A 27,943-nucleotide genomic window follows, 5' to 3' on the forward strand; every position below is an offset into this window, starting at 1 on the left:
ACGTGGCAGGGATGCAGCTGGACAGATGCTCTCATCAGGACCCAGAGTGATGGGGGGTACATGGCTCCCCAGGGAGGGATGCTGTACAAATATCACGCACCTTTGGGCAAGTAACATCTCCCATCCCCCTAGTTTTTGCAGATGTGCAGATTGAAACCCAGAGTATTTCTCTGTCTTTACCAGAATCACACAGCTGCTTGGCTCAGGGTAGAGGTTTGAACCCAGATGTGTCTGACTCCTGCAACTGTGTCCAGGTGAGCATCTGACTCCACCTGCTCAACCCCATTAGCTCACTTGGAGGTCACCCCAAGACTGGGCAGCTTCCACCTCTGCACACAGCCAAGCTCTGCTCATTCGTCTCACCCCCTGCCAACCCCTACTCCCCAGCACAACCAGGGAAGGTGAGGAAGGTAACCTCCAGGTGTCGCTCCCTCCTGGCTCCTCCCACACAAGCAAGAGAGCAGACTGTTCACAGAGCACAGCAGCCCCGTCTGGAGGTGGACTGTGTCTGGAGCACCTCTGCTGGCCCTGGGAGAAGGTCACGTCCCGCACCTGCCTGGAGCAACCTCCCACAGGGTGTTAGTCTCTCTTACAACAGAAAAGAAATCAGTCCTTCCCCGAGCCACTTTGCACACCATGTGCATCGAGAGAGGATACAGGGAAATTTGTCCAAATTACAAACAGGAAGACATTCTAGACGGATCCATCGCAACTAATGGCAAGGCTTTAATTCCAGGCGCTTGAGTGACAGGACAAATGACAGATGCAGAGGAGCCTGCCACTCCCTCCCCTCCCTGGTTCCCGGGCCAACTGAACACTCCTGTGGGAGCCTGCCCTGCATTCAGCCACAGATTTTGCTTTTATTGAGCACCTACTATGTGCCCAACATAGCTAAACACACTGTCAGTGTTTTGGGGGTCTGTCCAAGCAGGTCTGGGGCAGGAATGTAAGGATGAACCTGACCCCGGGGAGGAGGTGACCGGTGGCTTTGGGGTTTCCCTCTAGGGGTCTCCTGCTGCCCCAGAGTCGTGTTTGGGGTCCTTTCATTCCGCAAAGGTTTACTACCCTCTTATGTCCTGACACCAAGCTACCTGGTGGGTAGAAATGATTAATGCCAGAGCCATGGCCACTCATGTAGATGAAGCACGAGAGAGAATTATCAAGTGAGCGGCAGAGGGCATGCTGGGGTCTGTGTGGGGTTGGGGGGGGCATTCACCTGGCCAAGAGCTGGCTGGTCTGGGCAGGACGGGAGCCAGGCCAGGCTGGGGTGGGCTCTGGGGAGGGCAGGCCCAGCACGTGTCACCAAGGAGGGTGGAGAAGCTGTCACTGTGGGTGCCAAGGAAGATGCAGGGGACGTGGGCCCTGCCCTCTGGAGGTGGAGACGGAACAAACACAAACACAACAATTCAGGTCCTACTTAGAACTCGCTGTGCTTGTACAGAGGGGGCTCGGGAGAGCTGATTGTCGGATATCCGGGAGTTTTGTGAGTGGGTTGTTCTGCAGTTCGTAGCTTAAATCGGCCCCCTTGGGAATATTGACACCATGGGAATTGGCAAAGACAGTGAAACAAAACTTGTCCTTTTTCTTTTTTTCCAGCTGGTTTGCCAGCAGGACCCTGGGGGGTGGGCAGGACGGATGTGGGGTACAGCAGCCTGAGGGGAGTGCGCTGGAGCTGAGCCTGTGGGGTGGTTGGCAAGGAGAGGAAACCAGGCTAACTCATGGAGGAACAGCAGCCCAAGGTGCAGGCTGGCCGGGGCCCACATGCAGCCACGAGGCCATTTCCTGCAGGTTGGCAGGGGCTGTGGGATGCAGCTGGGAGAGGCCCCACTGGGGCTTCCTCTGTGGGGACAGGAATGATCACTTCCACAGAGGAGTCAGTGCCTTCACGGCTGGGCTGGGGGACAGGTCAGCTGGGAAGGCTGGACAGGCTGCACGTGTAAAGGCCAGACCTTCCCACCACTGAAACTGAGCAGAATCCTGGGGGGCTCCTGGGCACGTAAACCTTTCTGTGTCCCTTGTTTCTTGTTTGTAGGGAATAGACTCCAGCCTCCGTGACCTTCCCTGAGTTTCAAAGAGCAGAGACAAACAGTTGCTAATCAGGGGAGGGAGGGGATGCAGAGACAAGGGAGGAGACCACCTGAGGCCAGATTAAAGGAGCGCAGGCCCTGCACCCTGATCCTTATCAGCAACCCTGCCCTTGAACCATGGCTATAAAACTCCTCACCAAATCCCCTCGGGTTAGGACACACAGTTTTTGAGGCACGAGCCCATTGTGTCTCCCTTTTCCTGGCAAAGCAATAAAGCTATTCTTTTCTACTTCACCTGAAACCCTATCTCAGAAATTCGATTTGGCACCAGGACACACAGGTCAAGTTTTCAGCATCAACAGCACATGGACATTGAAAACACTCCAAAAATCAGCTCTGCATCTCCAAACAGCCTAGATTCTATGTTGTTCCAGAGCGAGAAGTTGTGGGCATGAGGGTGTGGGGTGTGGGGACACTGACCGCTGGCCACAGGGCAGGGGCTCTCAGCAGAACAGAAACCGGTCCAGGTGGGCCAGGCCAGGCCTGCACCCCGACGCCAAGTCCAAAGCCCCCCATATGCTGAGCAAATGAGGCCCAGGGCTCCCCTCAGAGCCTCCTCACTGAGTTTCGAAGCAACAAGGAAGGTTTTTGTTGTGCCACTTGAAATTAAAATCTCTCCAATTTGTGGGATTGTCAGCTGCTGGAGGAAATAAAACTGTTCATCGACTTAATCATTTCAATATGACATTTCAAGATGGGCAGTGACATGGCAGGGAGCGAAAGTTGCCCTGCTCTCAGCAGACACAGATCATGGAAACGATGATGCCCATAAGGTTCCGTTTGAGGGTTTAATGGAACTGGTCCACCCCGCACTGATAAATAGCTCAAGTGGAGAAGTGGGCCCAGTGGGGGCGAGGCTTCAGGGAGGGAGGGAGGGGAAGGAGTGGAGGGAGGGGAAAGGGGAGGGAGGGGGAGGGGGAGGGAGGGAGGGAAGGAGGGGAAGGAGGGGAAAGGGGAGGGAGAGGGGGAGGGGGGAGGGAGGGTGAGAGGGGAGGGAGGGAGGGAGGGGAAGGAGGGGAAAGGGGAGGGAGAAGGGGAGGGGGAGGGAGGGAAAGAAGGAGGGAGGGAGGGGAAGGAGGGGAAAGGGGAGGGAAAGGGGGCAGGGAGGGTGAGAGGGGAGGGAGGGAGGCAGGGGAAGGAGGGGAAAGTTGAGGGAGGGGGGAGGGGGAAGGGAGGATGAGAGGGTAGGGAGGGAGGGGAAGAGGGGAAAGGGGAGGGAGAAAGGGAGCAGGGAGGGAGGGTTGGTGTAGCCTCTGCAGAGGCGCAGCGGGTCTGTCAGTTCCAGCTGCAATAACAAATACCGCAGACTGGGGGCTTAAGAACCAGACATTTGTTACTCATGGTTCTGGAGGCTGAGCATCCAAGATCAAGGTACCAGCAGATATGCTATCTGGCAAGGACCGGCCTCCTCTCTTGCAGACAGCCCTCATCTCGCTATCTTCACAAGGTGGAGAGAGAGCAACTCTCCCATCTTTTAGAAGGGCGCTAATCCCATCACGATGGCTCCACCCTCATGACTCCCAGAGTCCCCACCACCTAATACTATCACATTGGGAGACAGGGCTTTTTTAAAAAAAAATTTCTTTTTCTTTTTTAATTAGTTAATTCGTTTTTTGGCCATGCTACGAGGCTTGCGGGATCTTAGTTCCCCCACCAAGGATTGAATCCATGCCCTTGGCAGTGAGAGTGTGGAGTCCTAACCACTGGACCAACAGGGAATTCCCAGGAAATAGGGCTTTAACATATGAATTTGGGGACACAGACATTCAGTCTGCAACAGGTGGTCACCAGGACAACACTTGCAGGAACGTCATCCCATAAACCCCAACGGCAGGAGACTGCTGTTTCACCCAACTCACCGCTGGCATTTGGCTGTGCCTCCAGGCTGCCCAGGGCTGCGGTTGTGGGCCCCACTTGCAAGAAGGGGAAAGCAGATGGTAGATGCCGACATGTCCTGTCCTCAAGCTGAGGGGGAGCCCGGTCTCTGGGGGCAGGTCCCAACTCCCATTCCTGTTCCCTCGTTTGTTCCCAGCTGTGTGATGCAGGACGCCCAGCAAAATATGAATTGCAGATAAACCATGTAGACTCTGGTGTAGAGACAGCTCATGCCTCATATATTTGTAAAAGATTACTTGTTTATCTGAACTTCACGTTTAACTGGTCTGGTACTCTATCCTGCAGCCCTCAACCCAGGCCGGCCTCAGCTTCTCTGAGCTTCAGTTTCCTCCTCCCCAGACAGTGTCCACCTGCTGAGACGGATGATTCCAGAAGACACCAGGGCAGAGCCCAGGGAAGCCCTGCCCAGCCTGGTGGTGAGGGTCTTGGTTCTCTTCCCTGTGTCCCAGATGCATGGGAGACCACCACATAGCCAAGCCAGGTGACCACACGGGGACAGGGACAGGCCAGTGGTGGAAGATGTCCATTAGCTAACGCCTTGGGGCTGGGGGACCAGATCACTGCCTGGAAAAGGGAGAGGACAGGGGGCCCTGGATATGAGCAACACCACAAAGATACAGGCTTGAGAGAAGTCTCCAGAATCAAAGAAGCATCCAAAGTCAGAGCCTGGAGAAGAGAGTGCTGGCCGTGCCCAGGATGGGGATGGAGGTGGGGGCCAAGTATGGGAGGACTTTTCTTTGGTGTGCAGGAAACGAGGCCCTGGGTGTGCTGGGAGGGGCCGTGAAGGCAGCTGGGGTGGGAGGCCTGGGCAGGCTGGGTGGTGCCCTGGGGGTGGAGTGGGGTGGGAGGTGTTGGGCTGAACTGTGTCTGGAGGGAGTCCTGGGTCAGGGAGAGGAAGAGACAGAGAAGGGATCAGACCACAGCCTCCAGAGTTGCCAACCGTGATGCGGGACCCAAACATGTGAAGGGAAACTCCAAGGGTCGCAGCAGATAATGGAAAGGCTGCCTTGTGAGACATGCAGGCAGAATTCTAAGGTGGCCCCATGATCGAGGTTTACTCTGGGGCCCAGCCAGAACGGTGACTTGCTTCTCTCCCATGGACTGTGGGGCTTTTGTAGATGCCATTAAGGTCCCCAATCAGCTGATCTTGAGCTCATCAAAGGGGAGGTTGTCCTGGGTGGGCCTGACCCAATCAGGGGAAGGTCCTTACAAGAGGGACCAGGGCCCTTCCCGAGTTAGGGACTCTGTCTCCTGCTGGATTTGAGGAAGGAAGCCACTGTGAGTTCTACAGCTGCAAGGAGCTCAATTCTGCCAACAACCCTGAGAGCTTGGATGAGACCCCAGCCCCTGGCAATACCGTGATGGCAGCCACATGAGACCACACCCAGGACCCAGCCTCTGACTCACGGCAAATGTGAGATAACTTACAGATGTTGTTTAAGCCACTGAACTTGTGGTGATCGTCACTCACAGTAGAAGCTGTGCGTCTCCCTGCACGAGCTCAAGGAACGGCCAGGTGGCCACCTGACAGGTGTGTTGGGTTGGGACTTCTCGTCTGGGTGAAAGGGTGCACCAGACTGCTCGTCTTTGGAATCTAGAACCCACTATTCCATGTCTCTGGACAGACTAGAAGGTGGGCATAGTTCATTCATTCATTTCAACGTTTTGTGCAAAGCATGTATTAGAGAAAAACCTGGTGGTGCTGCCCTCAAGCGGCTTAGACGCGGGTACAGAAGATTCAATGTCAGCATGTGGACACGTGGCAACTGGCCTAGGTGATCAAGGACTTGTGGTGTAGGGAGGAAATTGGGAAGGGGTTGACCATGCTGGGGGCCTGGGGGTTGTGCTTCCCAGAGCAAGGAGCGGCTTGGTGAGATCGATCACGGAGCAGATGAAGGTGAACCTTCCCTTGGATCCACCGAGGGTGCAGGTTGGCTTGGAGCCAGTCTCCCAGGTCTCCCCTCACCTGGGCCACGTACTCCTTGGGGTGTGGTCTCCCAGGGCTTTAACTCAGGTCTCCTCCCACTTCTGCTTCTACCTGGGAGTTGGAAGCCCTCCAACAACCAAGTTCTCATGAGGAGGAGAAGCAGGGGAAGGATGGGAAAGTGGAAGGCAGTGAATAAAGAAGGCAGATGAGCATTTTCTCTCTAATTTAAAGGGACCCGTAGGCACAGACTTTGGCCATCAGCCCATCTCCATAACCTGGAGGACCCAGCTGGTGCAGCCATAGCCTCTAACGTCACCCAGATCTGCTTCTTCCTCTGTCCCAGTTAAGACCCAAGTTTCCACAGGGGATCCAGAAAGGTCCTCCCGCCATCTGAGTCTTCTTTCCAAACAAGGCACTGCTCTTTCTTGCTCTCTGAACAGCAGGAAATTTGCATTTTTAGTGCTCAGTGCTGCATATATTGATTGAAATTACACTGATTTGCATTTTCAAGGTGGTCAGCCAGTGGAGCTGTTTTTCTAATGCACACTTCTTAGAGAGAAAATGGAGCCATAAGCCATAATCATGAGTGGCAGAGGGCCTGGAATGAGAAAGCAGCTACTGGAGCCCTCCTTGGGGTAGGGGGTGCTGAGGCCCCTAAGACCATCAGCCCTGGGCCAGGACCCAGTGCTTGGGGCCTGGGGTAGAAGCTGGACATCCCTCCGGGAGGGGTGTGACTTTCAATGTTTAGCAGGGGGACCCAGAGTTAGGCAGACTGCCAAGGTCGGAGGACCCCAATATTCATTCACCCAAGACCACTTTCACTTCTGACACCAACACCTGTGGAGGGGAATCCCCAAACCACCCTTAGGTTTGATAGTTTGCTGGAAAGACTCACAGAACCCACTAAAACTGTTCATGCGGTTACGGTTTATTACGGGCAGGGATACGGGTCAGAACCAACCGAGGGCAGAGCCTGGTGGGCTCCAGATACAAAGCTTTCATTGCTCTCTCCCTGTGGGGTAAGGATGCACCCTCCCCCAGCATCAGGGTGGACAACACGCACAAAGCATCACCAACCAAGCAAGCTCTCCTGAGCGCAGCGTCCTGAGCTTTCTCAGGGCTCCATTAGATAGGCATAATGGATCGATGGTTGATTGATTGGTGATCAATTGATTGATTGCTCACAAGGTCCAGCTCAGTCGCCAGGTTGGCTGAGACGGCATGACCCAAGGCATCCATCACCAAGTCATATGGTTGGTCTTCCCAGCGTGGCCAGCCCCACCCTCAACAAAGGCCCTCCTGATCATCCTGACAGGATGATCAGGTCAACTTCCAGAAGCCTAAGGCTAAGACCAGACCACTCTTTAGGAAAGGCCAAATTTTTATGACACAGAGGACTTCACTGGACACCCGCCAAGGCCAGACCACGCCCCTACAGCTCTCTCTAAAGGACCCAAGGCAAGGAGGGGCTCAGGACCATCAGAGATAGAGCTTGTGAAGTCCAGTGGCCCGGCTGTGGACAGAGGCTCTGTGGATGTCTGGTGCCAAACAAGATGGATGAACGCAACTGAACCAGGGCAAGGGGTGGAGACTGGCATCCCAGCTACGCCCCACAGCTGTGCCCCCATCCGCCCACCCCCCCGCTCTTGCTGCCTCCACTGGCTGGAGACTCTGCGCTCTGACTTCAGCAGTGCTGGGCTGGTGCCTCTTCACCAACTCAGTCTCCCATCTGGGGTAACCTCTACGGTGAGGTCTCTCCCTGGCTGTCTGCCAAGGAAGCCACAAGCCCACCCCTCCTCCTCCAGTCACTCTTGAGCCCATTAGTTTGGTTTATTTCATTCATAGACTTTTATTGGGGGGGTATTAATTTCCTACTGATGCTCCAGCAAAAGTCCATAAATGTGGAGACGTAAAACAACACACATTTATTCTTTTATAGGTCTAGACATCATAGGTCCTGAAATCAAGGAAGCAGGCCTTCCTGATTTCTGGAGGCTCTAGGAGAGAATCCTTTCTTGCCTTTTCTAGTTTCTAGAGGTGCCGGCATTCCTTGGTTTGTGGCCCGTCCCTCCATCCTCAAGGTCAGTGGGGTAGAGTCTTCCAATCTCTGACTCTGACCCGCTGTTGCCTCCCTCCTCTGAGGACCCTGTGATGACGCTGGGTTCTCTCAGGTAATCCAGGACAATCCTTAATCTCAGGATCCTTCATCTACTCCTGTCTGCAAGCAAAGGTCACATACTCATGGATTCTGGGCATCAGGACATGGACATCATTGGGAACCATTATTCAGCCTACCATGGGGGAGGTTATCCATATATTATTTATATCTAAGAGTGTCTGTTCATTATCTACCCTAATTGTCTGTCCCCAACCCCACACCAGACTAGACATCTCCTGAGGGCAGGGACTTGTTCACAGCTGCACCCCCAGGTCCTACTATGTGCCTTGCACATGGTCAGGGGTCCGTCCCTATGCATGAAGTGGAGGAGAGAATCCAGTGTGAGAGGCAGTGGAGTGCTTGCTGTCTGCCTGTCACCGAGCGTCTTAGGAAGGTTCAGAGAGACAATAGGCATGGGACCCAGGGAGGGCTGAGATCTTGCTCCATGCACTGGGAGATGCAGAGCTTCGGGCTGGGATAACCACCATGGGGGCTGGCGGGTCACATCCAGGAGACTGGACACGACAGCCCTGCTTCTGAGAAATGTTGGCAGGGGGTCCCAGGGAAGGGGCACTGCAGGAGGTCACCAACCCACCGTGGAGGCTGGTTCTCCCATCCTTGGTAGCATGACACAGAACAGAGGGTTTACCCCCTCTCCCAGGCTGTCCCCCACCCTGGGATGTTATTCAAGCCAGGAGTCTGTGAGCCACAAATAACACCAAGACCAGGTCCGGGTACCTGGACCATAGGAAGGGCTCAGGTTTGGGGGTGCCTGATCCCCTCTTGAAACCTCGTATCAGGAAGAGAGAAGAGAGAGACTCAAATTAAGCAGTTTTCAGGCTGTATCAGAGGGTTTAGGTGTGCCCGGCCCCTCCAGTCCCATCAGCTTCCTCTCAGGTCCCAGAAGGTGCGGCCTCACTGCTCACAGGTCACCAGGGAGACCCTGAGCTTGACGAGAAGCATGGACCGCAGTGGGTGGGCTCGTGTTAGTCAGAGATAAACAACTGTCTCCACCTCCTTCCCCGTGGCTCCACGGCCAGTCCTCCCACCAGGATCCCCATCTCTCTGCATCCTTTGTCTCCCCTCTCCTGGAAGGTGGGCCTGCTTTCTTTCTGAGTGAGTCAGACGTCTTGAGCTATTTTGCTTTGCTTTTCATTTGTTTTTAAAAGTCTCCAGAGCCCAAAATTATGTAATCTTCCTTGGGCATGTAAAGACAATTTATGAGTTTTTGCCTGTCTCTACAGAACCGATAGCAGAAAGGAGGAACCGCGTGGAGATCCTATTTCCAAGCAGCTCTCATCCAGTAAATCCCTTGGTTAAACTAACCTCTTGTTCTCAGCCAGGTAAACCAAAGTGCAGGCAAGAGCCCGGCATTCAGTAAAATTCCTGTGTGTCATATGATTCCAGAATGAATCCATCACTTATGAGAGATTATATATATATATACATATATATATATATAGATGCATATATATATATATATATATAATTATTTATTATTTTTTTTTGCGGTACGCGGGTCTCTCACTGTTGTGGCCTCTCCCGCTATGGAACTCAGGCTCCGGATGCGCAGGCTCAGCGGCCATGGCTCACGGGCCCAGCTGCTCCGTGGCATGTGGGATCTTCCTGGACCGGGGCACGAACCTGTGTCCCCTGCATCGGCAGGCGGACTCTCAACCACTGCACCAACAGGGAAGCCCCATCACTTATGATATTTAACAACGATGAAAGGAATTGTCTACTTATTGGGGGCCTCTCTGGAAATGACATCCTTTAATTTGTCCTAGGGTTTTATGATAACACAGGGGAGGGAGTATGCCAGGTGACCCCAGGGGCCATCCTGCAGGCCAGAGAGGGTTTAAGGAGCCCTGCTCCAGCTTTGGCTGGGATGACCGGCACTGCCCACCTTCACACTTACCCACCCCTGTTCACCCCACTTATTCACCCACCCATTTAGTACACAGTTACTCAGCACCTGGCTGAGCCAGGCATTGAGTGGTCCCTCTATGCTGTCTTTCTGTGTCTCCTGAAAGCCTGGTGGAAGGGAAAGAGCTTTCTAAGAAGTGTGGATGTTGCTTTTGTTCACAAACACCAAACTACACATTGAGGCTTGTGAACTCCTGGAGGAGCTGGGCAGGGCTTCCCAGGGCAGTATCTGGGCATTTTCAAGGACCAGTTACTAAGATGGCCAGTTCGAGTTCTGCCCTGGAGGAAATGATGGTCCAGTGGGAGGAACAGAAGGTGATGTGGATGAAGATGAGGATGAGGATGAAAGAAGAAGACAGAGGAGGAGGATGAGGATGAAAGAAGAAGACAGAGGAGGAGGATGGGGAAGAGGATACTGGCCATGGATTATGGCAACAAAGAGGACACGGGAGGTGCTGTGGACACACAGAGGTGGGACACCTAATCCAACTGGGAGGCTGGGAGGACTTCCTGGAGGAGGAGAGACTGTACTGAGTCCTAAAGGACCAGGGTAGTTTGGCCACAGAACATGAGAGCAAGGAGGAGGAACTTTCCAAGGGGGGTCCACTGGCCAACACAGAAGCCAAAGGGCCAGTGAGATAGTGCAGAGAACTTCAGGATGTACAGAGCATTGTTGGCACTGGGGCAGGTGGGTGGCGTGGTGATGAGTACCGAGGAAGATACCTAGAGGGGAAAGAAGGATCAGGCCCTGAAGAGCCTTGGGTGCTGTGGGGTGCTGTGTCAAGGGTCTGCGTTGGACAGGGGGACTTGAGAGCCATTGTGGGATTGTAAACCAGGAAGTGACATCACCATAGCCATCATCCACTTCTCCATAGTTTACTGGGTATTTACTATGCATGACACACTGTTCCAAGGGCTGGATCTATGACGCCTCATACAATACTTAGAACCCCCAAGAGGTAGAAACTATTATTTACCCTCATTGTATGGAAGCACAGATAGGTTAAGAAACTTGTCCGAAGAAAAACAGCTGAGATTTCCGATGCAAAGCCAGGGTTTGAACCCAAGGAGTCTGGCCAGAGCCTGCATCTTAGCCGTGCTTCCCTATTGCAACACAGATCTGGTTTGCCCTTGACTTCTGATTGATGCCATGGCTCCTGGGAAGAGGGTGGACATCAGAGGGACAGAGTTGGCTGAAGAGAGTCTCAGAAGCTTAGACACTCAAGGAACAGCTTTCTGCAGTGTGGGGGGACCTTTTGCCCCTGACATCAATGCATGGACCCCAGTTGACAGACAGATCCACTCTCAGGGACTTCCTCAGCCTATTAATCATGCTGAGTAGAAATCAGAGATTTTTCCATCAAGAGTCTGAAAGCCCCAGTTTCAAAGGATGCCTCTCGTTGTACAAATGAATAGCCATCTCCTTATAAAGCAATCTGCTTTGAAATTCTGGGATGAAAAAGCTGGAGCCCCAGTGATTGGAGTGATGGTAATAACAGTCACAAAAATTACCATCATCGTACGGTACCGGGATTTTCATTTTGAAGTTGGGGGAGGGCTAATTAGTGTTCTCTGACTTCATGCTCCAAACCTGAGCCTTGCCCGTCCCACAGCAGGAAGAATATCAGCCAAGGAATGTGGCGCATGCGGAAACAGAGCTCTCATCTTGGGCTTTTTCGTCCCTGCCCCAGGCCTTCTGAGGATCCGGCAAAGATGCTTCAGTGTCACAGAAGGAACCCCTGGGACCACCAGCGACTTAAACATATTAGGATCCAGGACAAACATTTCTCAGCAGCTCGGGCCACGTGTCCAAACTGCACTGCTGGCCTCAGGAGGTGGTAATGTCCGCTCTGTCCCAAATACAGGGAAATCCCTCATTTTGGATGAGGCAGTTGCCTGCTTGAAGTTACTGATACCCAGAGTAAGGGAAGGGGAGCAGTGAACCATCATCCCTGGGAAGAAGCATCAGGCCAATCACTTAGGATGCCCTTGCCCCTACGCTGCCCTCCTCCACCGTTTGCTGGGAGGACAGGAAGCTGCCAGCAATGAAGTCACAAGTTGCTCGCTTCACAGGACCATCCCCATCGAGCTGCAGAAAAACAAGGGAAACACCAGCAAAGAGAGAAGGACGGAGGCTTCGGAAGTGATATGTGACCTCCAGTGAGGAAACTCATTCGGGCATGCTCACCAGAGGGAGTGACCTGCAAAGAACAGGCAGGGTGGTGCTTCCCTTTATGCATTTCAACCTTAGGTGCCCCCGATGGTCACCCCTTTCCAGTCCTGTGCAGGGAAAGGTGGAGAGCATCCCACAGGCCTCAAAGCAAAGGATCCTTGGGGTTGCCCCATATGCTCATGAGTCACAGATTCTGAAATGAGGCTAGAAAAGACAGGATTCTTCAAGACAGATCCTATAATGGGGTGCCATTGGGGCCAAACTGGTTCACCGACTTTCTTGACCCTGGTGGGAGCAAAAGTAGCACTGTGTGCCTTGCTCTCTAAACACCCAAGTGAGTACCAAGTGGTCACTCTGGCTGAGCAGGGTGACCAGAGGCTGCAGGAGGACTTGGCTTTGGGAATCATCTGGTTAAACAGAGGAAGAGACAAAGATCCCATCTGGATTCCCAACCCTTTAGAAAACCCTTCTGAAATGTCTCATCGACTGGCCACTGGAAATCTCGACGTGGATAGAACAGGGTTCTCCTGCAGGCGGAGGCTTCTGTGGTCAATAGTTTGGTAGAAACAGAAAATTTGTCCCTCCAGGGCTCCTGGATATCCCTAACAATCCGCTGGGGTTCTGAACCAATGAGAGACCATGAGAGGAGCAGTTAGCACCTGTTGGGGGCTGGTGGGGAGACTTCACATGATCCTGCATTGGTCAGCTCAGGCTGTTATGACAAATACTGTAGACCAGGCAGTTTAAAGGACAGACATTTATCGCTCACAGTTCTGGGGGCTGGAAACCCATGATTCTGTTCCTGGTGAGAGCTCTCTTCCTGGCTTGCAGACAGCCTCCTTCTCATTGTCCTCACCTAGCAGAGAGAGAGCAAGCTCTGGTCTCATCAACTTTTTATAATGGCACTAATCCCACCATGGGGACCCCACCCTCATAACCTCATCTAAACCCAAAGGACCCACCTCCAAATACTATCACACTGGGGGTTAGGACTTCAACATATGAATTTTCAGGGGACACAAACGTTTGGTTCATAATACCTCGCAACAACCATGAGGCCGGACGACCAGGAAGCAGGCAGGTGGAAACCAACAGCCATCAGGATGTGATTTTCTAACTCTTCCCCCTGATCTAAATCTCTGCACTGGAAGTCCCATCTGGGAGCACAAGGATGGGGCTTATGTCCCCCCATAATGATGATGGGGAAGATCCCCTGAACATTGACTCCACACCCTGCTAAGTACGACATGGCTGCAGTGTACATACCTACCTCACTCCACCCCATGGGGAGGACCTGTGTGTTAGCCACAAGGGCAGAAGGGCTATGATTCTCATCCAGGCCTGCCTGTCAGCAAAAGGCTGAACCAGGCTCCAGAACACGCTCTTCAGACTTGCCCCTGGGCTGCCCCCTGGAGCAGCTGCCTGGGCTAATAATATTCTCACTTTAAGGGCTGCTGTTGGGAGAAATGGAACGAATTTGTCAAGCACTTGACACACAGTAACTAGTTTATAATGTTAGTTGGAATTAATATAATTATCATCATCATCATCATCCCTCAGACACAGAGTGGGCATCTGATGAATTTTTGAATGAAGGGATGAATGGCTATGTAAGTTTAATAACAGCACAGTGCCAATTTTATAGGCTCAGCCAGCCAGAGTCTGCATCTCCTTCTTCATTTAAAAAATTGTTATTAATGCAACTAACATTTTTATTAAAAATAACATTTCCAAATTAAAAAGATATGGCATAAGACATCTGGACCCTCACATCTGAATCTTCGTTCAGTCTGTTGCAATATGTCATTTTGGTTGACATATCTAAGGAAAACCCAGCCTCAGACAGCGGTGTGGTTGGAAAAGAGCTGGGCGTTTTAATAGCTTTTTCAGATAATTATGGGTATCTTTTTTGATACTATGTGAAAATTTGACAAGTGGTGGTTTCTTAACGGTTAGTTGCAACGTGGAATTCTATATCCGTGCCTTTTGCATTGTATTACATTAAAATCCACTAGTTTACCTTCCTTCGAATGGATCTTTTACCCATGCATGATTTTTTAAACAGCTCTATTGGGATATAATTCACATACCACACAATTCAGCCATTTAAAGTGTACAGTTCAATGGTTTTGGCATATCCGCAGATATGTGCAATCGTCAATGAATCAGTTTTAGAACATTTTCATCACCTTAAATCATCTCAAACAGAAATTGTACCCTTTAGCTATCATTCCCTATTCCCCACCCCACCCCTACCCCAGCCCTGAGCAAACAGTAATCTACTCCCTGTCTCTTGATTTCCCTATTCTGGACATTTCTCATCAATAAACCATACATGTCCCTTTGTCTGGTTTCTTTCACTAGCTTCATGTTTGAAAGGATCACCCATGTTGTAGCATGTGTCAGTGCCTCATTCCTTTTTATGGTTGAATAATCTTCTGTTGTGTGGAGGGTCCATATCGGGTTATCCATTTGTCTGTTTTTGAACATTTGGGCAATTTTGAATAAAGCTGCTATGAACCTGCATGTACACATTTCTGGATGGACTTTCACTTCTCAGTCTAAAGACCCCTGGTGGTTTCAATCTCCCGAGTGGTCTCTCTTTAATGCCTGGAAGCTTTGGATGTGGGAGTACTTGATTGATTAAGTCAGCATAGAATTTAAAGTCCAAACCGGGACACTCTGAGAGTAAGACAGGGCAGTGTGAACGGTTACTCCTGGACAACGGTCCCTCGGACATTTGGTCACTCTGCTTGCCAATAGCCTCCCCTCTGGACACCCATGTCCCCCAGGATGGCAATCAACTTCTTAAGCATTATGCAGATGAGGCTACCTGCCTCCTTCCCAGTTTTCAAGCAAGCTTTAATAAGTCTGTGATGCCCCAGTCACAGAGAGTTTACTAACTTTCCCACCTGGCTGTTTGGGGTTTGGAAATTGACCCGAGGAATCTGGGCATGAAGACATCCCAAACCTCATCAGCCCCTAATCCCAAGTCTGGGTTCCAATGGAATTTTTTGTTCAGCCTATGTTTTCTGAAACTCACTAGACTGAACTAGAGAACAACCTGAGAGAAGAGACCTCATTTGTCTGATTCAGCAGTCACAGAATACATGTTGGCTCAATGAACACATGAATGGAGGGACGGTTGACTAAGCTGCTGGCTGCTCTGCCTGGAAAGAAGGTGACCCTGATGTGTGTGCACCACTGTTTTCCTAGCAAGCTGCTCAGAGGCACGGGCAGCTTCACATCCCTCACAGCACTCGGCAGACCCTTGCCTACGGCAGGTCCTACTGTTCCTGTTGCGGAGTTTATTACTCTCATGAATATGCATGAATGTCGCCCTGGCTTTCTTGTTGTGTGAGTTTCTTACTCTCTTCTGAGATGCAGACACTATCATTCCACAGCCACTCACATTTGCTTCTGCAGGAAGACAGGCTAGGAACGTAGTTTGCAGGCTTCTAGCCCCTGAGAGCAGGAAAGAGCTCAGAAGGGAGGTGATGGTGCTGAGTACCAGACAACAGCCAGCCCATGACCTTCAGCAATTTTTCAGTGGACGATTATGCATTTCTATCTTGGATATCTGTTTATGGTCTGAATTCTACACTGAACTGTAAGTCCTATGAGGACAGAGTCCAGGTGTGTTTAACTTTTATCAAAGTTTACCTGGCACCTAGGATCATGCACAATAAATGTTTGCTGCGTGAAGAATAAATTAATGGCTGATGCCTGTCCTCAGATGTACAGCAATTTCACTGACAGAAGCCCCTTCCTAAACATGGCAACAATGTATGAGCATCTAACATGGCAGGAGCATTGCCCAGGTTTTATGATTTAACCCTCCTGAAGTTTGCCCTTTGCTCTCCCATTTGAAAGATGTGAGAACCACAGTAAAGGAAGTGACATAACTAGTCTGAGATCTGGAAAGGGGTGGAGGCAATACTTGAAAGTATTTGTTTGATTCTTAAGAAAAGGAACAAACAAAACCCGTGTCCTTCTGACTACCGTGAGCTTCCTTTTGTTGCGTACAAATGTCCCTGCTGATTACGGAGGTGGGGGCAGGGGGAAGAGTTCTAGTAGCGTTGCTCCTCAAAAAGATACCCTGGATTGCTGATGTCGCTTTATATAGCTTGGGGAAACGAAACTCAAGCTCATCTGGGAAGCCGTGGGCCTGATTCAGCTTTTAAACACCTGCTCCAGACACGGCAGACCCGTGCTGCCTTCTCTGGAACCTTTTGTTGGCTCCTGCAACAAAGGAGAACTCGGAGCATCAGACATGAAACCCAGATGAGCCAGGAGTCACCGTCTCCCGGGAGACATGTACCTCCTCGCTCAGTGAAGTTTCCAGAAACAAACAGATGATGGATTCCTTAGCTTTACCACACCCACCCCAAGGCAGAACTCAGCTAAAGATGTGACATTGGTGAAACAGGCATAGATCAAGATGTTTAGGGGATAATGTGAAGACTTAAGCCCCCTGTGTTATGTTTCTATTTAGACTCTTGATTCCAGATTGATCTCAGTCATCCTCTTTGATTATAACCTTTAGTAGGAGTTGGTAAAATTCTATCCCAGAAAATTTAGAATCTTGAAGAAATGAAGGCCTGCACCTGAGTTTTACCAGTCTTACAGGTAAGCACTGGCCTCCTCTCAGTGAGGGTTACATTTAGCCGAAAGTTATAGAAAACTGGGGTCAACCGAAGCTTGAACTAATGAGAGGTTTATTTTCCTTGCCTAACAGGTAGTCTGTAGGCAGGTAATTTAGGATGCATGTGGCTGTCCACCATGCCTCCAGGGGCCTAGACTCCTTCTATCCCATTGCTCTGGCATTTTTGGCATGCAGCTTCCACCCTCATACGTGTCACCTCACGGTCACAACATGGCTCTTCCATCTCCTGCATCCCATCTGCATTCCAGGAAAAAATAAGGACAAGAGAGAAGGCAAAAGGCAGATGTTAAAAGGTCAGCCCCCTTCTAATGAACTTTGCCAGGCATCCCATCAAGCAATTTCTGCTTACATCTCATTGGCCAGAACTATATCACAAGCCACCCTAGGTAAAAGAGGGGCTGGAATGTATAAACTTTTGGCCAGGCACATTTATCACCTCCCCCACCACCAATGCCACCAAAGTTCTGTTAGTAAGAAGGATGGGGACAGTAGATATTGGGTGGTCATCTGGCAGCGTGTAACTGCAGCCACATTCTCTAGAGGACAAACAAAAGTGAACATTTCATAAAAGCACAGTTTCAAAGGTGAAATTCAGGACCAGCATTGATTAGGCAGAGACCAGCTCTACTGTGTATAAGAAAATAACGATCCAGGACAGCAATTTGTAGAAGGTGGGTATCGCTGTCTTGAACACATGTTGCCTACCGGGGCTTCTGCTTTTTAACATATTCAGAAAGCGGGCAGTGAAATGGGTTTCTGTGATGTGTCCTTCATGTGTTACACTAGAGAGAGCCTTGGGGTTGCATTGGCCCAGACTGGATCACTGAGTCATCCTTCCCCTGCTGGGGGATCCTGGACTATCCACTCTGAAGTTCTTATGCATATGCTTGTGATCAGGCCGGGTATTCAGCAGGGAGCAGCCATGCCGGATATTACAATATTGAAATACCTTCCTACCAGCTGGAAACAGCACCACCCCCGCCCCCAATGCCCCAGCCCCTCCCAGATTGCTGCCGGTCCTCTCCCAGAACCCCTGCCTGGCCCTGTGGCTGCAGCCAACCTCTATCCCAGTACCCAAGCTGCACAGTGTTAAGATGTTTTCAATATTAAGCCCAGGTGTGATAATATCACCAGTCTCTCCGGGTTGTTGTGGCACTGAAAAGAGTTCAGAAATGTAAAATTCATCATGATGGCTGATGCTTATATACAGGGGTGACTTTCAGGCTACACTGGCGTGAACCAGCTAGGCATTTGCTCTGCGCTGGGGCATTCAGTAAACAACAAGTCTTCCTCCTTCCTTGGCATGTTCCGGATCCTCCTCAAGTGGAGGGTAACAGCTCGGACAAGACATGGCTAGAGGAAGAAGTGGCTTTTCTGCTCAGTTAGTCTCCAGATTGACTGAGAGAAGCCCAGATGTCACTTGAGCTGCTGCGGGGGGAAGCCAGGGTCCAGGAATTACTGGCTGAGAAAGGGGGCTGTAGAAGGATCTTAAAGATCATGAGGACGTGGATGATGATGGTGATGATGAGGACCCTTTCTGACTAATCACAGCTCTCTCTCCTAGATAGAAGCACAGCCCCCAAAGACTCATTATCTGACCATCTGTACAGTTAGGGGTAAGCCAATCACCCTCACCACTGTTGACAAGTGTCTGCCTCTAAATTTCTGGCATTAGTCAGGTGCCTTTGACTCTTAGGTAGGGGATGAAGTTGAGACCAGAATCCTCCCAGCCTTGAGATTCAAAGATCCATCTAGAGCTCAGGGATAGAAAAGGGTATGCAAACATAGCATGCTTGCCAGAAAACATGCTGCCTTCCTTTGAACAAATTCTGGCATTCTCAACTTTAGGGGCTCTGTGAAAACAAGATATTAAATCTTCTTGAATTGTTGGTACCTACTCATTTGTAGAGGTGTCACTTGCCCCTCCCTGTGTGAGGTTTCTGTCTCCTCAGCCCACTGATGTCAGCCTGGACATGCCACTTGCTTTTGCCAGTGAAACGTGCATGGAAGTGTCACGTGCCCCTTCCCGGGGAAGCCTTAAGGGTCACAGTGAGGTTCCGCCATGACTCTGCCCTGCGCTGTGTGATGGGGTGTCCAGGTGAGAGCAGCTCCTTCAGGCTGGATCCCAGAATGATGATAACCTGCAGACGGGCTGATGGAGCAGACGGTGGTCCTGAGCATGCGTGAGAGATCGACCTGTATTGGGTTCAGCCACAGAGCTCTGTGGGCTGTCTGTTGATGCAACATCATCTAGTCTGAGCTGACCGATGCAGTTTATGAAGTGACTTGGAAGAGACACCAAAAGCCCGGAATCAGTGGCATCCAGCTCTGCCCTTTCTGCTTGGAGCCAAGGGTCCCTGGACCAGCCAGTAGCAGCGACCACTCAAGGGTGAGACGGCATCCCCTGTTTGGGGAGCTTTTCCCCAGGGAGCCTCACTCACTGTTATTTTCCTGCACACGCTCAGGGCTTGGTCAACACAATGAGGGCGTCCTCATTCTCTCACCTCTCCTCCTAGAAGGAGTCGGACCTTTGGGGCCAGCGAGAGATGTCCCCCAGGACCCTTACCTTATTGGTAAGTGTGTCAACTACAAATTGGCACTTGCCATGGGCACTTGCCGTCTACCTCTCCGATGATTAAATCATTGCTGCTGAGGCTGCTGACTGTCAACAGCCCGTGAAAGGATTTCAGGGTGAAGAGCAGAAAAGAGGCACTCGGTGCTCTGGGAGAAACTAGCAGAACAGGGCTTCAGAGAGTTAGGTACTTTCAGGAGCCAATTTTATGAGCCTAATTCTTCTATCTCCTCGTATCTAGAAAAGCACAAAATCCTTCATGATGACGTCTGCTCCTCCTGACTGGCAGAAAACTTTTGCAAAAAAAAAATATGTGCTTGATTGCATGGACTCCCCTTTCACCAAAATCACATCTCTACTGACCTTCCCCCCTACATCTTTGGGGCAGTTTCTCAGAGTTATCTGAAACGCTTCCGCATTTTGCCCCAAATAAAACTTAACTCACAACTCACATACTGTGCCTTTTTTTTTAAGTCGGCAAGTGTAACAAGGGGCCTGACCCTTTCATGTCCCTGACCCCAGACCCCCCGCTTTTCCTTAATACCCAGATAATCCATCTAGAGCTCCATCCTGAGAACTCTGTCAAGTCACGCAGCCCTTTGTGCCACCACAACCCCCAACCACCCAAGGCCTGGAGTCTTCTGGAATGTGAGGGATGGAGGGCGTTTTCTTCACATCACTTCTGGAGTTAGTCACCATGTTCCAGTTCTTCCTCCTGGTTCTTTCGACTGCTGTGGTCCCCCCCCCCACCTCCACCTGCCCCGCAGCAGAGACCATCCTGCCCATCACTCCCGGACTCTCCTCAACACAAGCACCACTAACCAGGAACGAAACTGCCACACAGGACAAAAACCTCAGACTTTGGACTCAGTCATATGAGAACATGTAAGGACTCAACTGGACGGCCCCAGCCCCCGGACACCTGAGTCCTGATTGCCTTCCGGCCCGTGTCTGCCCACCCTCCAGACCCTCTCCTCTCCAGCTTCATGCCCCAAACCTCCAGATCCCGTCATGCCGAAGGACTGCGACCAAATTGTCACTTTATTTTGCGATGCAAATAAACCCTCATCCTCCTCACCCTTGTCCATCTAAATCGAATCAGCAAATCTGTCATCAGAGAGAATTTCTAAAAGCCTTGAAATGAGGGTTTCTCTCTAGCCCAGATCAGATCAAATTCTTAGGCATCCCTCTTTCCACCTGCGGTAGGAACACATCACTTGCTCTGAGGAAGGGGAGGGACCACCTTTTTCTCTTTCAGATACACAAGTGTATTTGGATGGGTAGTAGAGACCTGGCATTTCCTCTGGCCAGGCCTGGGGTGCTGCAAGATTGTCCTGTGAGTCATTTTGTCAGGGGAAGTCTCAGCTTCCCTCCTAGCCTCGCCCTTGCCCTCAGGTGGAGTTCACGGCTGTGTGCAGACCCACCTGGGAACAACTCAGATGTGGGAGGGGGTAAGGGCAGGATTCCAAAGTCAGGGCACTTACCCTCCCCAGAGAAGGAAAAGTGCCTTGGAGTTCCTCCCCCACTCCCCCAGCCCCTCCCCCTCCTCCCCACTGCACGTTTTAATAGGTGGGGGAAACTAGTAAGGCCGGGGTGCAGTATGAATGCTTTAAAGAAATGTATAATAATTTTAATCAGCATTTCCCTTCCATTTAAAATCACAAACTTAGCTACTTAATCAAATGTCATGCTTAAGACACATTTACCTCCTTGGGAGAAAAATGAAAAATGGCAGCTCAATTTGGCTTTGGATGGGTTTTAAAAATAGTCAAGTCTGTGAAGGCCATTAGGTAAATGGCCTAAGAGAGCTTCAAAGAGGGCCTCCTGGGGGGGTCAGCCAGCTCCTTTGTTGGGAAAATAGGGCAGGGCAGAGGCGAGGGGGCTCCTGGAGGGCCCGGGCCAGCCTGTGATTCCAGGTTCCTGGGCAGAGATTTTTCCTGGTAGGGGACCAGGTGATCTTTCCACAGTGGGTATGTCTGAAAACTTCCATTTTGCACTTGCTGAAGCTGGTAGGCTTGTGTATGTGTGTGTGTGTGTGTGTGTGATGACTTATACTCTCCTTCCCAAATTCCCAAAAGAGGAGAAAAATGAACCGGTCAGAAATATGAGATGCTGTCCAAGTACAAGAAACCAGTTACCTTAATGGTGAAATATGTCGTGGTTTTATTATGTTTCAGCCTGTAAAAAATGACAATGTTCGCATCAAGAGAAAAAATAAAAACAGACCGAATAATAGACGGGTCGCTCTCTTTGGAGGAGTTGGAGTGATCAGTGCCCAAGGGTAATAGAACCTAGTGGGTCCTTGCCCTAAATCCGACTTTCCATCGTGGGTGGGGGTGGAGGGCAACCTCCCTCCCCTCAGGGGTTGAGGCGGCCAGGGCTGTCTTGGTGAACCTCTGCTATGTGACTTCCCCTCCTGACTCTGTCACTGCTTGGCCTCACAGCTGTTTCCCGAAAACACTTCTATTTACTGTGTTCTCAACCCAGAGGTTCCTACCTGAGGTCTGGGGAATCCTCCAGGGTAAGTGGGTAGAATTCAAGGAGTCTTTTCACTTGGATGATGAAAAAAATCACATCCGAAACCCAACATTTCTTTATTATAAATGTAGGCAGCAGAGCGAGGTGGTGTGACACACCAGTGACCACTAAACACGGAAACTGCAGCCATTTCCCTCATGCATCGCCACGATTGTGGACAGCCCAAACTATTACTGCTAGATGTCCGGACACCCAAATTGTGGCACATTTTGGATCTGACAATTCGTTCCCTAACATGATAAAAAGAATGTACATTGCTATATCAAAAATGTGTTTTAATATTTTGATAATGTGTTTCAATACACTTGGTTTCCTAAAAATCCTGTGTATTTTCGTCTCTGCACTGAAAAACGTTCTGAGACAAGGTCCGTGGGTTTGCACAAGACTCCCGCGGCCTGGATTAGAGGGGCTCGGGGTCCCCCCAGGCCCACCCGGCCCCTCAGCCTTCTCCAGGGTTATTCTGGCTCCTGGAAGGGCCTCCCTGGTGCAGCAACCCCCCTCGTCCCGCTAGGTGGCAGCAGTGAGGGCACCGTTTCTCTCCCAGCTGCAGGGGCTCAGCCCTTTGTTCCAGGACGTCCCTCTGGGATCTACCCCCGAAAGCCCTCAGGGAGAGAGAGGGCTCCAGGGGAAGACCAGCCAGGAGTGGCCAGGTGGGCAAAGTGCTGACTCAGCCTGCTGCTTCTTCGGACGATAATAGTGAAACCGTGTGTGAGGCAATCTCATTTAACCCCCACAAAAACCTCTGTGTGGAAGGGACTATGGAACCCATTTCACAGACGTGAAAACTGAGGACCGGAGAGGTTGATAATGTGCCCAGGGCCCCACAGTGAGTGAACAGCGGCCCCTGGGCTGCCCGGGTCAAGACTTGTGATCTGGCCACCACACCTCCCTGTCCCCTGCCCCTCTCCTTCGGGGAAGCAGGTCGCACCCCTCTGTCCTCCTGCCTGGGTGGAGGCGGCCCCTACGGCTCTCAAGGACCTAGAGGCTCAGGGATGAAGGGCCTGGCTGTGAGTCCAGGGGCGCTGGGCCTGGCTCCGCCCCACAACCGGCTCCCCGCCCCCCCCAACCCCCTCCCCAGGGAAGCCTCTCCTGCTACTGGGGGTCTCTCACGTGGGCTGGGCGGTTACAGAGCTTCACTTGGGGAGGCACCTGCATAGAACACCTCTCGCTTCCCCTCCCCGGGCCCCCAGATCCACACTTGCAGCACAAGAGCTGATTTCTAAGGCCTCTGATTTTGCACCTCCCTCGAGGGCGCTGAGAATTGAAAGCAGGGCTTTGTCCGCGGCTTCCCACGGAGTCAGCAGGTCTGGCCTTCAATGAGGAGTTTCACTGTAGTCACTCCTCTCAGTGTAAGGGACCCCGCCAAGGGCCCTTTCTCCTGTAGTCAAGGCCTTGCAAGTACAGCCTAACCAGGTAGGCCCAGGGGAACTCCTGGGGCCAAGAGTCTGGGGCACGGCGTCCTGGAACTCGCAGGAGTCCTCCTCTAGGGCCTGGCCGCGCAGCAGCTGCAGTCGGGCGAGCCGGGGCTGCCGGACGCCCAGCCCGGGGCCTGTTGCAGCGTCGGGATGCAGGACCGACCGGGCTGGGCGGGGGGCAGAAGGTGCTGAAGCTCTGACCAGGGACACAGAGACTCTTACGCCAGGGCCCGAGGCACGCGCCCAGGCCGCGGGGAGAGAGGAATCCCCAGCAGCGGACCCTCCCCGCCTCCTTCAGACTCCCGCGGCCTTTTCCGAGCAGCTCCGCCAGTAGGAAACTTTTCTCCCAGCCCCCGCCCCAAGCGCCCCCCGAGTGCTTCCTCGGGAACGCCCCCTGCCCAAAACCAGCTCTCCCGGTGCACTGGGCGCACCGGTAACCGGGTCAGAACCTCGAACCGCTTCGCATGCCCTCCGGTTACCGTGGCAACACCACCCGGCGGCGCCCGGCGGTCCAATCCGAGCCAGCGGCCTCTCTCGAGCCTTTCCCAAGGTGGGGACCGGGACGAGGCCGGGGCTGGGGAAGGGGCGGCCGAAGCCCCGCCTGCGGCGTCACCAGGGTCGGGCAAAGCCCCGTGCGGCGAGGTGGGCCGCTGCAAGGCGGGGCGGCGAACGGCAGCCGGGGCCGGGCAGGGGGCTCGGGCTCCAGTTTGAGGGGCGGGGAAGAGGGTGACGTGAGCCGGGCCGGGCGGGCGGAGTTGGGACCCGCTCGGGGAGGCGGGGGCGAGCGCGCGGGGAGGCAGACGCGCGGAGGGAGGCGGCCAAACGGCGCGGGCGGCTCTGCGGCGGGCGCGGTGGGCGCGGGCGGCGGGGCACCGGGATCCCCGCGCGCCTCCTCGGCGCGGCGCCGCCGCCGCGCGTCCCCACGCCCCGCGCTCCACAGCGCCCTCGCCCCGCGCGCCTCCCGCGCCCGCCTCCTGCTGGCCTCCAGCGCCGCGGCCGTCTGCGGAGCGAGCGCTCAGACGGAGCCCCCGGCCAACTTGAGAGGCGGCAGCGGAGTGCCCAGCAGAGCCCCCGACCCAGTGGCGCGCGGAGGGGACCTGCGGCCGCCAGCGTCGCCGCTGCCCGCACCCCAGGACCTCGCCGCTCCCTCGGCGCGGGGCTCGGGCCGGTGCGAGAGCCGCGCCGCGAGACACGCACCGTGCGCGGCGGCGCCGCCCGCCTCCCTCTTCGCTGCCCCGGAGGGCGAAGCCGCCGCTCCCCCGACCCTCGCCGCGCGGCCGCGGCGCTGGAGCGCGCCCCTTCCGGGCCGGCAGCGGGCGCCCCCGCCTCGCAGCCGCCTTCGCCGGGTCGCCCCCGGAGGGGGCCGCGAGCTCCGCGCCCGGGCCGGAGGATGTGCGCCCCCGCGGGCCGCCCCGCCTGAACCATGCGCCCCAACGGCGGCGGCGCGCCGGCCGGCATGGAGCCCCGCGCGGCCGCGCTCTGACTCGCTCTGCGCCCCGCGGCCGGCGGGCGGCGGGCGGCGGGCAGCGGGCGGCGGCGGACCGAGAGCCGGAGACCGGCGCCGCGGGACGGAAGCGAGCGGGCGCGGGCGCCGCGCAGATGGCCGGGGCGAGCGAGATCTGAGGCTCTGCTCCGCGAAACGTGACCATGTGGATTCAACAGCTTTTAGGACTCAGGTGAGCGACCCGGCCGGCACCGGGAAGCGTGTGGGCGCGCGGGTGCGTCGGTACCGAGCCGGGCTGAAGCGTCGCTTTGCTCGGTGTTCCGAATAAAGGGACCCCCTCTCCGCTCCCCGCGAACGGCCAGCCGGTGCCCCTGGAGCCGGGTCAGGGCTCCGGTCCGGAGCTCTGAGTCCCGTGGCCCCGCCGGGGGCGGCCGGTTCTCCCGGGCTCCGCGCGTCCGGGTCGGGGCAGGGGCGCCCCGCTCCAGTTTCCTGGGTTCTGGGGCCGGCCGGGCGCACCCGCGGCTCCCGGCGCCAGCAGCGCAGCGTGCTGGCCGGCCGCCCCGGCGCGCCTCCTCCCCGGGGCCCAGGCGAGGCGCGGGCCGCTGGGCGCGGCGGGCCGTGGACCCAGGGCGGGGGCCGGCGCTGCCGGGGAAAGCCAGGGTTCCGGCCTCCCGGCGAGAGCTTGGCAAGCGGAGTTGGAGCAAACCAAAGCCTGATAGCCCCGCCGCCCGCCTTTCCCCTTCCTCGGGGCCCCGTGGCTGACTGAGCAGGGGCCTGCCGGGCTCCCAGCTGCCGATCCAGCTGTTTGCCGGTGACCTCCGGGCCCGGCGGGCGCGCACAGCTGGCGGGCAGCTGGGGCGGGCGGCTCTGGGGGAGGGCGGGCGGGCACTCCCTACGGGCACCCCCCTCCCGCAGGCAAACACCCCAGGAGCGCCCCGGGGGCTTGTCTGTGTCCCGGACTCCAGGGCCGGCTGGAAGAGGGGGTTCGAGCTCGGAGCCCCCGGTGGGGGTACCCAGGGAGACCCTTTTCGGCAAACTTTATCCGCCTGCCAGTGGTGCTCGGGTTTCAGCCCCTGCCTCGAGAGGCCTGGGACCCAGCAGGGCAGTTGTCCCCTTGGCGGGGCAGAGTGCCTCCAAGCCATCGCCCTCCTGCCGGGGGGCTCCGCGGAGCTGGTGCGTTTGGGTCCCGGATTGCATCCGAGACCTAGGAGGACACAGGCGGAGGCAGGGAAAGCAAGAGTGCCGTTCTCGAGTTTGTCCACTGGGATGCACTGCGCTCCTGCGTTGGGGAGAAAGGGGCCGGTCTTTGCCGGAGCCGGTGCCTGAGCCGCCCCCATCGCCGCCCGATAAAAGCTCGGGGTGGCGGGGGGGGGGGGGAGCGAGCTGAAGGGAGAATCAAATGCGCGTCCTGATTTTGAGAAACTGGAAGCAGACGGAGCCCGCCAAGCGTTTCCTGGCTACCCTTGTTTTATGAGACAATTCCCCACTCCTGGGGTAAAGACTGTTTAAAACATCTAGTGACAACTGTCAAATGTTATCATTGGCGTTTTTCTGGAAAGGGGCATTCCTTGTCTTGCTGGCCAGGTCGTGTTCAGTGGGCTGGGCTTTAAAAGGTTAATCCTGAAGCGGATTGCGTTGGATATTGGCTCTGCCTGAATCGATGTCCTGTGCTCAAACTAGCTAAGGTGTAGGCTCAGCCAGCCGTTCTGGGATGCAGACTAAATAGAGCGAGGGCAGCTCTGCCCGGGTGACCCCTTCCAGGTGCCTTGCCATCTGCCTCCCGGGTCTCAGCCAGACCCCAGGGCCTTTGGAAAGATCAAAGGGGTCCCTGCTCTGTGGAGGAGGGGGGGCGTGTGCACCTTCAGCTCCCAGATGCCTCCTGAGCTGCTGTCTGGCACTACCTTCCTGATTGACTGCCGGGAAGTTATTTGAACTGACATCTTTTTTTATTACTAACTGGCTAGATTGAAAGATTAGTACATTCTGATAAAGAGAGAGGAGAGTAAATATCACAGAAAAAAAAAAAAAAAAAAACCTCTCTGCGCGTTCAAAATTCGCTAAAACGGTTCCACTAAAGCATCCCCGAATGAGATCTACTTGGGATTTTGCTTTAGGAAATAGTTCTGTTGGTGATTTTGAAGTTTGACCTTTTGGTTTTTTCCCTTCAGTGTTAGCACAGTAGATTTTCTGTAAATGTGCCTCTGAGGACGGGCTGTCACCTCTCTGGGAGGCTGACAGGAGACAGCTCGGTCATGTCTGCGAGCCATCCCCTGGCCAGGAGAAGGGGCCGTGCTTGGAGGGTCTGTGCTTTTGCGTCTCACCAGGCACAGGGTAACAGTCACTGAAAGCCAGGGATGGCTTGCCTGAGACCTGGTAATGAGCTTTTTCCTTGAACACAACCCGTCACCTTTGCTCCCAAGCCCCTCCATGGCTCCCGAGGTGAACGCTGGGTGTCCTGCTGCCCGGTTTCAGGCCTGGTTAGGTCAGGCAAACACGGAACCTGAGGCCCAGGTGACAGAAGGCAGTTCTGGGCAGGACCTGAGTGAGGCCTCTCAGCTCTGACTTCCGAGGCAAAGTCTGGGCTTGGATTTTTGCTTGTGTGTTGGAAATGAGCTGTGCGTGGAGCCTTTTCTTCCAAGGAGGAGGAACAGATTGAGTCTTTTGGAGCTGTTTTTATGCCTTTTTGGTGGTCGTTGTAGCAAAGCTCCAAAAATACCGTCTGTCAGCTCAGATAAAGGTATCTCTTGAAGGTGGATCCAGAGCCTGGCCAGCTGCATCAGAGCTCGTTCTAGGAGCAGCTTGGAGGGGATGCTTACTCAGCAAGCGGTGCAGATTTTGGAGTTTGGCTGTCTGCTTGTGAGTGGCCTCTGAGGCCAGGGCCCTCCACATTGCAGCTTTGGGGCTTGGAGCGTGCAAGACACTTGCCTTGAGGTATCCTCAGGGGGGCAAAGGCTAGCTGGTGCCATGCTCCTCCCAGGCTGTGTCCCTTGCTGCCCCTCTGCCTGTTCTTCCAGCCTAAGGTTCTGTCGCCCCTTCTGTTCTGAAGGCCCTGGGGGTGCCTGGGGGGTGGGTCTATAGCAACATAACGTGACTCTCTTCCTTCACTGGGCGCTTTACAGCTCCCCAGGCCTCTGCCGGCCA

The 27,943-nt window shown here is 53.9% G+C and overlaps 1 protein-coding gene across 1 annotated transcript in view; it reads left to right on the plus strand.

Moving 5' to 3' along the window:
- The first annotated feature begins 24,907 nt into the window (after nt 1-24,907).
- The window catches only part of AJAP1 (adherens junctions associated protein 1), a 115,986-nt gene continuing 112,950 nt past the window's right edge, over nt 24,908-27,943 (plus strand). Inside the window, exon 1 of the mRNA XM_082614437.1 lies at nt 24,908-25,034. Within this exon, the coding sequence (XP_082470563.1) occupies nt 25,006-25,034 (29 nt within the window). The 5' untranslated portion in view covers nt 24,908-25,005. The remainder of the gene's footprint in view (nt 25,035-27,943) is intronic.

This window comes from Mesoplodon mirus (assembly GCF_964341445.2).
Source record: "Mesoplodon mirus genome assembly, chromosome: 3".
NCBI lineage: Eukaryota > Metazoa > Chordata > Mammalia > Artiodactyla > Ziphiidae > Mesoplodon > Mesoplodon mirus.